Source organism: Trachemys scripta, chromosome 1 (genome assembly GCF_013100865.1).
Source record: "Trachemys scripta elegans isolate TJP31775 chromosome 1, CAS_Tse_1.0, whole genome shotgun sequence".
NCBI lineage: Eukaryota > Metazoa > Chordata > Testudines > Emydidae > Trachemys > Trachemys scripta.
In genome coordinates, this window is record NC_048298.1 from 226,045,707 (window position 1) to 226,059,870 (window position 14,164).

Sequence of the window (14,164 nt, forward strand, 5' to 3'; positions counted from 1 at the left end):
CATGCTTAGAGGTTTTCATTCATGCTAACTGCTGAGGTTTTAAACTAACAAAGATTCACCATGGAGGATTTTTGCTGATAGAAGCTTAGAGGGATGGTTCAGACAAGCTGCCAAACAATGAGCTGCAAGGGGGCTTCACCAGACAAGTGATCCCACTGGCCAGACTGGTTGCAGTGCTAGTATTTTTATTGCACACACTCTAGTTCCAAGAGATATGGAGCACACACTGATGTGTACTAACTGAGAGCTCTGTCGAGTTAATACTTTAGGACGACCGAAATGTCAGAATACCTCACTCTTTTGGGACAAATAAGGAGACATGGGCTGAGTGGGAAGGTGAACCCCATTTGCTACCCAATTCCTCACCTTATCCCCAGCAAAGGGCTTCCAGTGATGCCTTTGACCTCTGTCCTCACGTTCACTTTGAAAATATAGTCAACTTCCAGGATAGGGTGTAGGGAAGGGTTGAAGATTGCTACCTGCAGCCCCAGTACTTATTCTGGGCACTACCACTGTTAATAATAGGGGTTTTATCAATATGAATTTGGGATGGGTACACTGGTTTCACCACTTATGCTTACAAGTGAGTTAACCCAGATTACCCCAAACAAGTGCCAATAAAATCTGTACACTACCCCCACAGCATTATGTATCTTGGCTATGCCCCCCTATTTACAGAGGGAACAGTTTCACAACTATTATTGATTCTGTTTTTTATCCTGGCACTTATGTCAGGGTCCCTTTGCACCATGCATCCCAAGCCTCAGAGGGAGAGAAATTCTAAATGTTAAAATTTCTAAAAATTACCCCAAATCTCTCTCTTTTATACTGAAAAGTTTTGATTTTTATTTCTGATACCTCTGTTAGGAGAGAGAGGTAAACACAATGTATCTTTTAAAAGGGGGAGGAGAAGACCTCAAGGAATTAGAGACCAGTTGTCTAACTTTGATAGCTGGGAAAATACTGGAAGAAATTATTAATCATTTATAATCACCTAGAAGATAATAGGATAGTAAGTAATAACCAGCATGGATTTATCAAGAACAAATCATGCCAAGCTGATCTAATTTCTTTCTTTGACTGTTACTGCCCTATTGGATGAGGGAAGCTGTCAATGTGATACTAGTAAGGTTTCTGACAGTACTATGTGACTTTCTCATAAGCAAACTAGGGAAATGTGGTCTAGATGAAATTACTGTAAGGTGGGTGCAAACCTAGTTGAAAGACCATACTTGGGGTAGTTATAAATAGTTTGCTGTCAAACTGGAGGGATGTATCTACTGGGGTCCTATAGTGGTCTGTTCTGGCTTCAATACTAGTGAATATTTTCACGAATGACTTAGAGTGGAGCGTATGCTTGTAAAATTTGTGGATGGCACCAAGGTGGGAAGGGTTCTTAGACTAGAATTCAAAATTACCTTGACAAATTAGAGTGACCAGACAGCAAATGTGAAAAAAATCGGGATGGGGTGGAGGGTAATAGGAACCTATATAAGAAAAAGATCCAAAAATCAGGACTGTTCCTATAAAATCGGGACATCTGGTCACCCTACGACAAATTGGAGAACTGGTCTGAAATCAACAAGATGAAATTCAAGATGTGTAAAGTACTACACTTAAGGAAAAATAAAATGCACAAATACAAAATGGGGAATCACTGGCTAGGAGGCAGTACTGAAGGATCTGGGGATTATAGAAGATCACAAATTGAATATGAGGCAACAACGTGATGCAGCTGCGAAAAGGACTAGCATCATGGGTATATTAACAGGAGTGTTGTATGTAAGACCAGGGAAGTAATTTTCCTGCTCTACTTAACACTTACTTGGAGTACTGTGTCCAGTTCTGGGCACTACACTTTAAGAAAGATGTGAACAAACTGGAGAGAGTCCAGAGGTCAGCAACAAAACATAAATGTAGAAAACCTGACCTGTGAGGAAAAAAAAAAACCCACAAAACTGGGCCTATTTAGTCTGAGAACAAAAGATTGGAAGGGGGCCTCATAAGGCTTCAGATACATGAAATGAGAGATTGATTACATCTCCTGTGTTTTGCCAACCAAAGTGCATGATGAACTGAATACATCACATCGATGTAACTTCCACACAAATACCAGGGAGGGGGGCGGGGGAGGGAAGTACGTATATCTAAAAAATACTATTAATCTTTTTTGTTGTGGGCAGGCAATTACTACACAAAGAACTGAAGAGTTAATTCTTCTTTGAGTAGATGCAGCCACTTAGGTGTGGGCACACCCAGCATGCCAGGGCTGGAGAATTTTACCTAGCAGTACCCATGGGGGGGTGGGGTGCTCACACCTCATGGTTTTAGCGTCTCCCCTGCCTATATGAGGTGGTGTTGCCCTGCCTTCCACCCCCCAGGACCTTCTTACCACCAGTGGCTGGAGTCTGAGCTCTAAGGTTTTCAACCTTACAATCCTCTATTCAGTGACAACTTTTTAATTGTATATAGTTCATTAGTATCCCTAGTAAAGTGTTAGACAGACTTAGTTTAATTGTTCCCTGGTGATGCCCTCACCAGGGTTTAAACATTATCTGTTGTGTGGGGGAATGATCCCCAACAACAATCCCCACACATGGCGCTTGTTATGCCTACGTGATGCCCACGGCAAAGAGCGGTGTTTGATTTGCAGATTGTTCATGAAGCAGACTCAAGTTGCGGGGATCTTCATCTAAAACAACACCTGCTCTAACAGGCCACATAGCCTGTTTTGGCACCAAGGCCCTCATCAGATTACAGGTTACCCTCAGATTTGGAGAGTGCTGCTGCTTTGCATCTTGGAGCTGGCACATTGCCAAAGAAGGAGAAATTGTTCCTCATCAAGTGCACCGAGGAAAAAAGTCACATAAGACCAACGGAGGCTGATCCAGGTCCTATGGAGACTCGTCTCCCCCCTCCAGAAAGCATGTGGATCAGCATGGGGTGAATACTGGTGTGTATGATAGAGCAGGACCAGTCACCCACTCCCCAGCACTGTGCACAGAAGCCAAACACCCTGTATCGTTGAGTCCAGTTCCAGCCCTGGGCGTCCGTTGAGTCCAGTACTGATGAGGGCGATGCCAGCACCAACGGCTTCCATGCCGGTGGTGTATCAGGCAGCAGCAGATCACCTCTACTTTTCTATCCCAACCTCTCCCTTGGTTCAGGACTTTGGCAGGGCTGTGCCCTTTATAGCCCCATTGGCTGTGTGGGCTGCTGAATTTATGGATCTGTTGATGCTGCACCCTGATATTTCCCTTCTATACACAGTGGAAATGGGGTTGGTATTGTACTTGGCATGAGGGACCTCCTCAGCACCTAGAACATCTTTGGTACCCCCCGTGGCTGGAAATGCCAATGTTGCCATAGCAACAGTCACCACTTTCCACTTTGGCACAATTAGTTACTTCGGTACTGATGACGACTTCAGGATCAACCTTGTTCCAGCACCGGAAACAACGGAGGCAGTGTCAATGCTGGTGCTATAGTTTCCATCATCGGTGCCAGCCCCCTCATCATTCTGGGCTATGGACAAGTCGGATTGGCTGCTTGCACTATCAGGGTGGCCCCACGGCTGTCCCCCAGGTCTCCTCGGTTTCTGAGGTTGAATCTTATTCCTCTTGCTTTCCATGGTCTGAGCGAGGGGCATTTATGGAGTGCTATGGGTATCAAGATTGGTGCCTGTCTCGTGGTTGGGACAGGGGCCCCTGCTCCGGCACCTACTGGCTACCAATGCCCTAACCATACCAGTGGCCTCCAGGGGCCACTGCTCGGACATATAGATCCCACGCCTAGTGCTGCTTGAAGTCAAGATCATTGGCCAGGTCTGTAGCAGTGACCTTCGATCTGCCACAAGTCTTGGTACCAGTGAACCTTCCCCTCGAGGAGCCTCCAGATTCATCCTGCCTGGGCCTGTCAGCCTTGGAGCAGGATTCAGCTCTGGCACAGTTAACTGCCTCATTCTCATCCCTGGACAATTCCACGGTGCCAGGCTCTTCCTCCCCCTCGGTACCCCAGGATCTCAAGATGCACTAGGACCTGTTGTGGTGCATGGCCGTTTCCCTGGGTATTCAAGCGGCATTCCTGTGGGAGAACAGTCACAAGTTAGTGTCCATCTGCTTGCATTTGGAAAGGAAGATGATGTCTGTCTGTATCTGTACGAGTTTTTTCATGAGGTTGATGGATTTCCACTCCATACGGCTAAATGCAGTGCCTTGCATAATGACAGGTTTCAGAGTAGCAGCCGTGTTAGTCTGTATCCGCAAAAAGAAGAACAGGAGTACTTGTGGCACCTTAGAGACTAACAAATTTATTAGAGCATAAGCTTTTGTGGACTACAGCCCACAAGTTAGTGGATATCCTACAGCCATCTGCCCCTGGGAGAGTCGCCTTTTTTATTAATGTTACGCTCTTTGAGCCTGCTAAGGTCCTTTGGAGCACCCTGGCTTGGCTACTGCCCGTAGCTAAGTACATGGAAAAGCGCTACTTCATTCCTACGCACGGATTTGTGGGTTTTTATTCTCATCAAGCCACAAATTCCTTGGCAATAACTAGTGAATGATGGAGCCTGACAGGGCAGGTTTAAGTCCACTCCCATGAAGAAGGATTCTAAGTGACTGGGAGGGGTGCTGGAACAATTGGTACCGTGGGGGTGCTGAGAGCCATTGAGCCAAACAGTAAATCCTGCATATGACAGAAACGACTACAACCCATGGTGACTGGACCGGATGGTCAGGCAGATTTACACCTCCTCTTCCTTGCAAATGCAAATTGCTAATCAGCAGGCACAACTGTCAAAGTACAACTTTGTCACCTGGATGACTGTCTAAATTCACAGACCAGCTGCCTGAGACCTGGAGGGAGGAATTCAGGCATTTGTCACCAGCAGTGTTCCAGTTGTCACTCCTTTCCACCCTATCCCTTCCATGTGAGGCCAGGCTGGCCTGCTTTCACAATGTTTGGGGTTTGATCGCCACCAACAGCTGGTCCTAAGCACCATCGGATCAGGCTGTGCCATCCAGTTCATTCTACTCCTCCCTCTCTGTCCCTATTCAGGGACTCCTCTCAAGATACTGCTCCTTGAGCAGGTTCATGCTCAGCTCGTATTGGAGTCGTGGATGAAGTTCCATTGGATCACTGGTGTCAGGGTTTCTCTTCCTGGTACTTTCTGGTGCCCAAATCCAAGGTAGGAGTAAGACCTTTCTCAGCATTTGTGGCCTCAACAAATACATCAGATCCCTGAGGCTCCGAATGGTCACTCCATTGACTATCCTCCCCCCATTATCTCAGAACAATTGGTTTGCTGTCCTGGATCTTCAGGATGCCTACTTTCATGTGGCAATTTTGCCACACCACAGAAAATTCCTCTGATTTGTCGTAGCGGAGAGCCATTTCCAGTGTACAGCGCTTCCCTTTGGCTTCTCCCCCTCAGATTTTTACCAAATGGCCATCGTCATGGCATCTCTCAAGAAGAAAGGGATCCACATCTTCCTGGATCTAGATGACTGGTTACTGAGGGGCAGATCCAGAGAGGAACTCATTTCTCATATCAGCTCCACCCTGCGCTTGTTCAACCCTCTGGTCTCATCCTAAACAATGGAAAGTCAACTTTGGTTCCCACTCAGAAAATAGAGTTCTTTGGGGCCCTAATAGACTCTACCAATTAGAGAGCACTTCTGCTGACCAACAATTTTTCAGGCATTTGCCACCTCTGCCTCAGTCTGCAATCTCAGCCTTCCATGACAGTTTGGATGTGCCTGGGACTTTTGAACTGCATGTCCGCTTGCATGCAGGTGGTCCAGTTCACAAGGCTGCATCTTTGCCCTCTCCAAATGTGGCTCAGGACAGTTTACTGCCACTCTTCACTCCTTGGACAGATTTGGCCATCTTCCTCCACTGGTCCTGGATTTGTTACAGAGTGGATATGTCTTGAGAATGTTGGTTTGTCAGGGCATTCTTTTTGTCTGGCCCTTACGAACCAGGACTGTTATCACCAATGCCTCCCTGATGGGCAGGGGAGCACATCTGGGGTTGCTGAAAGTAGTCCGAGCAGAGTCCTCTCTGAATGTCAATGTGCTGGAGCGTAAGGCCATTTACAACGTATGTCACGCTTTTCAGGCCCATATTAGTGGTGCAGTGGTTTATATTTACCAACAATACCACTACAGTGTATTATGTGAATAAGCACTCAAAAGTGCTCTGCCAAGAGGCAATCAGGTTGAGGCAGTTTTGCATTGAGGAGAGTATGACTCCGATGGGTGACCACTTGGTGCAGGGTCTAGAATCATCTCACGGACCATCTCTGCAGGATTTTTTTTTGCTGAGTCACGAGTAGTCTCTGAAGATAGCATCCTCCACACTGTCTTTGCAACCTGGAGTTCAATGATCGGCCTGTTTGCTATAAGGGACAACAGGAAAAGTCACCTGTTCTGCTCTCAAGGGGGGCCTCAGACCGGGCTCCCTGTCCAATGCCTTGCATTTCAGCTTGCAAGTAGCTCTCTTCTGTGCTTCTAGGAGTTTTATAAGAGAAATCAGACTTTCAAGGCTGATTTTAAATTATTTAATATACCTTAGCAATCATTCAGTGCAATGGTCCTTAGAGAAGGTGTTTTCAAACTTCCCCCACTTGGGACCCCAAAACCTGGTGCAACTTCTTATGATCCAGTCTCACAATCCCTTGTGGTTGCAGGAGAAAATGGTGGCTGATTTGGGGCAAGGGGTGCTAGATGGAGTGAGTTTCTACTGGCTGGTACGGACCATGAGGCAAGTGCTGGTTGGGTTGGGGATCCGTCTTCTGGTTGGGAGACCACATGTATTTGAGTTTGCTATTAGGGTTGCCAAAAATTCAGTGTCTTGTCATTGCTCAGCTAATGTGATTGGCAGTGAAACTTGATAGTGAATTTTCTGTTTCTGTATTAATGTGAAATGTTGACAATATAGTAGTATAACCATGTTAGAAATGTGAGCTTAATTTGATGCAGCATCAAGTTTACCCACTGGCATAAGCCTTTCTTATTCCGTCTAAACATTTTTAGCTTCTTAGGGAAGGCTTTCTGTAAAGTGGGTATACGTTGTTCAGGACAGACTGTCTGCATGAAAACTTATGTTGAAACGTGATTATGATACAGACTAGTAAATGGAAAAATCAAAGAGACTTGTAGAAATTTGATCTCTCCTTGGTCTACTTGCCACCTACTAAAATAAGTGTGATCAAAAAGCATCTGCTTCAATGTTCATGCTAGGAACCATTGTCGCTAAAGGTAACTTCTTGGCAGTGCCGATTCCTGCTCTATAGCGAGCTGATCATAGGTACTGATATTATAGTATCTAAATTACATCTAACAGCTAGACTAGTTAATTTTTTTTCTAAAGTAGGATATTGACTACGATGGGCAAATTCCTAAGAGTAGACGGCTATTAATGGATGCAACAGTATTAAACAAACATGACTCTTGCTCTTTAAAACATATTGCCAAGGGAGGAAAAGTTAAATGTGAAAAAGGCGCACTGATCCAAATGTTCAAATATAATAGGTTGGTTCTGAAAAGCAAGTGATGCCCAAGGAAGATCAGAAAACGTTTTTCCTCTGTTAGGGTTGATGCAAATAAATCTGGGTCTTCAGCCACGAGCCCTACTACCCAGCCTGCCACCTCCAACTTCTACTGGCTCCAAATTACTATGCCATTACTTAGGGTGGAGAGTGTTCAGAACTGGTGAAGGGGGGTGGCTTAGAGGAATTAGTAGGCTTTCCATTAAACAAAAGGAGAGGAAAACTTGTGATATGTCCTGCTTGAGACTAAGGGCTGGTCCACACTAACCCCACACTTCGAACTAAGATACGCAACTTCAGCTAAGTGAATAACATAGCTGACATCGAACCCGGCCGGACCCGGAGGTAAATATAGACGTACCCCCACTTGCTCAGTACTACTCATCCCCCAACTTGCATACTACCTACTTCAGTTCTCCACAGGTCAGAACAACCCCTCAGCTCTGAACTCTTCCAACCAAACACTCATGCTAAATACACTGTTGCGCCCCTTCCCCCCCACCACACGCTCCCTAACACACTCACAATTCTTCCCGAGTCTGGAAAAGCAGGGCAAAGCTAGCAGGAAGTCTGAGCAGTGACAGAGCAGTCTGGTGCTTTGTGGGGTATGTACTTTAGGGAAGGTTTCTCTCATCAGAAAAAAACGTATATATGTGCTATGATTAAATCAGTGAATGTGATACAGATGGAGTAGGAAAGAGTATCGACTTGTTTTGGGATTTTCCCTTTCCGGCTCTCTTTTGGGAATCAAAACAAGCAGATTCCTGACACTTAGGAATCAGTTGAGTTGCCTTAACCACCATTTGTCTAGAAAAGACAAGGGCTAATTGTCCTGATTTAATCCTCAACAAATCTTATGTGGCCTCTGAAGAAAGCAGCATCTGGTGCCAGTCAGGACCAGATAAACAGTCCATGTCTTTGGGAGGGGAGCAAGTCAAAGGACAAAGGGAAGCTGCTAGCCATCTACTTCCAAATGTGGGGACAGTGAAGCTACATATGCTGGGGTTAAGACTCTGGAGGACTGCAGTTGGAAAACCCTAGCTAGGGAATCTGAATTGTGACTGAGGGGAAAGTAAGGGAGGGGTTAGAATATTTTGGTACATTTACTCTTCCAGTTCAGGGGAGAACAAATAAAAAATCTATTCCACCTTTGAGAGAGAGAGAGAGAGAGAGAGAGAGAGAGAGAGAAGGAATGGACCACTGACTATTTTCAGGGCGCATCCCTTTGACAAACAAACAGCCCAACTCTTTTCCTTTGAGGGGCTAGCCCCTTGGAAACTGCATTGCCGTTCTGTCTCTTTGCTGTATGAAATTTCCTGAAGAGCCAGAAGTGACTCAACAGTAGGCAGGTGTACTGTGGCTCCAAACAGTGGCAACAGGTGGTACTTCAGGGTGTTGTACATAAGGAAAAAACCCCACAGAGATGTGGCTTAGCTCCATTAATCCGGCTTAGCTCCATTAATCCCTAACAACCATCCACCTCATTTGTACCATGCCACAGCACCAGGTCTGTGTATGAACAAGTGTACATGGCCCATTTATATTTCCCCCCCCATATTTAGTTGTACCCAGCCAGGCAAAAATGCAGGTCACTTTCCACAGTGAAGGAGGAACACAAGTGTTAAAGTAAGGCTTGTGTGGTAAACTGTGCCTGTATGTTTACCTTGATGGTGAGTAATAAAAAACAAAAAGTTAATTTTTTTTTTTTTTACCAGATAAGCCTGGATGAGGTCAGTATCCAAAGTATCCTCTCCAATCACCATCTTTGGAGTTTCTTTTTCAGGAAGTTGTGCGGGAAACAGTTTTGCTAAAGTGCCAACTTGTTAAAATGCTTCTGAGTATGCAAAAATATTAATTTGCACTTGACAGGTGTGGAATCACTTTTGTGAAATTGATTGGTTTAGCAACCTACCACACAAAGCATAAATCCCTGAATAAATCACAACAAATGAAAATACTGTTAGCAGTTTCATAATTTAATGAAAAAGTACTTGTAAAAAGGGGACATCTGTAAAAGACTGATTCCATCTTGGAAAATTGTGTGTGCGCGTGTGTGTGTATATATATATATATATATATATATATAAAAACAAAATGCAAAAAACAAAAATTAACAAATAAGGTTAAGAGGTAATACTTCAAAAACAGTTAGCCACCAAACACACAATAAAAACTAGCAAGTACACTTTGGGGACTATATTTAAGAACTACATAACCAAGGGCTCCTTCATGTATCTATTAAAATCATACAAAAATTAGCAAAACTATTGCCCACACTGGAAAGAGTTACATCCCCAATGAAGCAATAATTTGAATTTTTGCTGAAGCACCATTTCCCTCCCCTCATCTTTTTCATATGCAGCTGGGCCTGAAACATGACTGCTCTGCTGGCCTCCAAGATAAATGTTCCCAAGATAAGCTCCATATAATTGTATGGCCAGAAAAAGGATTAATAATAAATATTGAAGGAGAACTAAGAATCAGAGCTAGAATACAAATGAGTGGATATTTGTTACTCATTTTGAATGACCCATGGCTTAGGAACAAAAAGTATTTCCCATTAAAATAAAGTATATGGAAACCTAAAAATGCTACTGCATATTTACACCAAAAGAAAATTTGAAAATACATCTCTAGAAAGACAAATTACACAAATATACAGAAAATCAAGAAGTGAAAGAAAATTAAGGATTCATGAAACAGAGCACAGAACTGCAAGGTTTATTTTGTATTTCACTACTGACGTGTTCTCTAGCCCCTGACCAGTAACTATTGTGAGGAATATTTCAAAGTTTAATCATCTAAATTATTTTGTTGTACTTTCCCAAACTAAGAGCAATAAAATAAATTAAGGCTTTGAAGAAAATCAAGCTGTCATTTGTATTCTGCTAAATATCTTTATATTGGGAGTTTAATGATTTCCTTTTGGATGAAATTCACCATAAGCAAAGGAGGCTATAAAGCAAGGCCCTCTGCAATACCTGTGCTCCATTTCAGCCCTTGTTGTGGGACAGTGGGCTTTGCCCATTTATGACTGAAATGGCATTTCATCAGACACAACAGAATTACTCTTGGTTAACAGAACTTATGAAAATGATAAGTTGGGTTTTTTATTCAAACAAAACAAACCACGTGCAGTAAAGAATAAAATGGGACTTTTTTCTGAGGTTGGGTGAAAGTTAGCATATTAGCATTTGCAACTTTTAAAACCTGTGCAAAGCACTTTTAGTTTGGGAAATACAAACTAATTAGAGGTGGCTAAGCAGCTTAATGTAGTCATATGTCTTACATATGCTTCCAGATTTATCTAGCAATAAAAATGTGCTTCAAATAAATGACTGGCTAAATTTTTTCAAACCTATGTTCCTAAAGTTAAGCTCCTAAACCCCTATTTAGTCACCTAGGCTTGGAAATTTTAGCCTATATAAAAAAGGTCAGACAAAATGATTTTTAGTTCAAGCTTATTTTTTTAACATACCAGGTATAAATGCCTCCAGATGTGAAATCTCAAGTTTCAAGAGGAACCTAGCATCATCGGTGATTGCCTAAAATTTAAGTGTCAAATAGCATTTTTCTTTGAAGTAGTACATCTACTTTTGTAAACACTATCCACAAATTTAGTCATCTTTACTTGTTAGCTGGGTAAAATATTTACAAGTGCATCCCACAACAAGCAACTATGTACAAAGATAAAAAAACTGAAGTACTAGAAGTTGAATATTTACAAAATAAAGTGAATTACTGTAAAGAGAAACACAACCTTTAGCCGGAGCAAAGTATGGGGGCACATCTAGAGGTCAGTGAGTTTGGCAGCATTTGTGATACTTGCTTCTACCCTGCAGAGGGGGTTTACAAGCATCACTGGAGTTCTAACCTTTCTGCAGAACAGGATCCCCATTTAGTAGTCACTTAGACCACAATCCAACAGAGAACTTAAACATGTGCTTTAAATTTAAAGTGTGTGAATACTCCCACTGGAGTCAATGGAACTAGTCATGTGCTTAAAGTTTTAAGCACATGCTTAAGTTTTTGCTGATCAGGTGCAACAGGAATGCAGTTTTAGTGTCTGCATTAATCTTTTACAGCATGTTACAGAGCAATGCAAGGACTCCTTTAATACCTGGTCCAGCAGCACAAAATTGACATTTTTAACAATGCCTTACACAAAAGGCAGGTAAAAAGGAAGCAGCTCCTGGAGTTATGCAAAGATTAACAGCTCCATACTCACCCAGATGTTAACCTGTAATAAAGCATATTGGATTTCTACACAACCTTGACTATCCCTTTAAAATCGCAGGCCAATTCACTACTAAAAACTACTCTCTCCTTTTTCACTGCATTTCTTCCTAATGTAGGTCCTGCACCGTTTTCTGAAACCCTCTGATGCCTAGGTTTGCACCGATACACTGGATTATGTAAAGGTTGAGTTACCCCTTAGGTGTTTATAATCACCTTTGTACTGAACTGTGAGAAATATTTTTTTTGTTTCTATTGTTACAATCTCTACCAAAGTCCTTACTTTGGCTTTCTCTCTCTGAGCTGCTTTTCCTTAATCTGACTTGTTCTTTATTCTCATCACTTTCAGCTTCAGAGTCACTTAGCTCCAAATCAGGGCAATACCCATCATTATCCTGGTATGGAGCTCCTCCTGTCTGGAATTCAAGAGTCTGTTTGCTCCACAAACGTTCTTTTGTAGAAAGCCTCCTTGTTGGCTTTTCACAGCACCTCAGATCTTCTGTGGTCCTCACCAAACTGTTGGTAGCCTCTTTAAAGGACCTGCTAAAATGTTCTATTGTAGATTTTCTAAAATTGCTTTGACTAGCCAAATGAGCAGTGAGCACAGATTCTTGTTCATATGGGGTCTGGCTGGACCTGTCTCTTTGAGTTACATCTCCAGCCCTGCCCATTAAACCATTGGATTTTGTAAGTCTTGAGTTCTCTTGCTGCATTTTTCCATTTCCAATGGAAGACTGTCCATGCAATGCAGCTTGAAGTGCTAATGGTTTACCAGATGACTGCCCACGGTGAAACTCTGGTGACTGTGCAGGTCCAGAATCTTTTCTTTCATTCCTACTCTTGCCAATCCCTACCAATAACCCATTACTTCGGTTGTCATGCTGATACCTAGAGTATGATTTTGCTTTAATTTCAAATGACTCCTTTGACATCTGCACATTCCTTTTGTTGTAAACTGTGGTGTTGTCTGGAGAAAGGGGTCTGTGGCCAGTTTTCAGAGAGTTATTTTTGCAGTCACCCAGCGCTGACTTGGGCATTTTTAATTTCAAGGTGATTCTGGGAGGTGGGTAGAACAGTGTGTTCTCTAGTGCACTTGTCAGAGAATGGCCTGAGAGAGAGAAAACAGAAAACATGTATTTAAAAGGTGGTAAGACTTTCATTAAACTTAGTTAATAGTTTTCCTGCCTATGCACACATTAAGGGGCATTTTCCATTAGTCTAACAATTACTACTGAGATGCATTTAGGATGTTAAGGAGAAGCCATTAATTAAAAATTAAATTGTTCCAAAGCACCAAACAGAATTTATGTAAGCATTTTAATATTTCTATTCTGTAAGGACAATTTTTTCTTCAAATTTATAGTTTAAAGCTATGTATTCTTTAAAACATTTTTCACCCAATATATTACAGACTATATTATATAAATACACAGCCCCTGTATTCAGTTAAAAATAATCATACAGAGTACAGTCTTCCTCATTCCAGAAGCTTCAATCATTGTTTCATGACATTCACTAGAAAAATAAGGCACAAAGTTGTTTTTGGAACATTAGCATTCCAAGGCAGCCACTATCCATTTTTAACTTCATAAAACATTATGTGGGGTGGACGAATATGACAAATCTCAAACTGAGAAACTTGTCTGAAACATTCATGACATATGAAAGGAGACATGAGAATAGTGTGAATTTTTGTCACTCATTCTCTCCAGCTGTGTCTGAAGGAAAATTAACAAGTTAGCAATTTTCCTTCAACTGGGGAGAGACCAATAAAAATGTGCAATATATAGCCATTGTGGGGAAAATGGGAGTATAGAACAGTAACCCAAAGAGAAAATCCCACAACCTACCTGATGCAGATACCAGTAATACAGCTGTGGTGCCTAGATGCTACAGTGATTGGTATCTCATCTGTATATGGCACCCCATAAATATCTAGGATAGGATGGAATACCAAAGTATGACTCTGGAGAAGATGAAAATGCTGTGCATGTGCTGCTAATTAAGAAAGCTGGCAAGGAGAGTGCATACTCAGAAGAACTCATTAAAAACCCAGGTTTAAAATGCCAACAGTGACATAGGCCAGACATACCCACAGTCAGGATCTTTAGCAGATACAATTACTGTTATTTTGTATGTATACATTACCTGCAGCAATTTCCTGATTAATGAGCTGGACTTGCAAATTGAAGACTTGTTCATGTACTTTACTGTGCGACAGTTTCAGTTTCTCTCTTCTGCTCACCATGTAGCAGAGATTCCTTACCTATAGTAAAAAAACCCAGAGATTTTAGAATTTTCTCTTTTTTTAAAAAGTGGTCAAGAATATTACATTAACATTTGAATTCTTGAACAAAGCATCTTCACACACGTAAAGCC

At 42.3% G+C, this 14,164-nt stretch overlaps 1 protein-coding gene across 8 annotated transcripts in view; it reads right to left on the reverse strand.

Moving 5' to 3' along the window:
- Positions 1–9,511: 9,511 nt before the first annotated feature.
- The window catches only part of JADE3 (jade family PHD finger 3), a 76,265-nt gene continuing 71,612 nt past the window's right edge, over positions 9,512–14,164 (reverse strand). For all 8 annotated transcript variants that reach the window (XM_034757838.1, XM_034757859.1, XM_034757880.1 and 5 more), the window contains 2 exons: positions 13,934–14,051; positions 9,512–12,893 (listed from right to left, as the gene is read on the reverse strand). In XM_034757838.1, the coding sequence (XP_034613729.1) occupies positions 11,998–12,893; positions 13,934–14,051 (1,014 nt within the window). In that variant the 3' untranslated portion in view covers positions 9,512–11,997. The remainder of the gene's footprint in view (positions 12,894–13,933; positions 14,052–14,164) is intronic.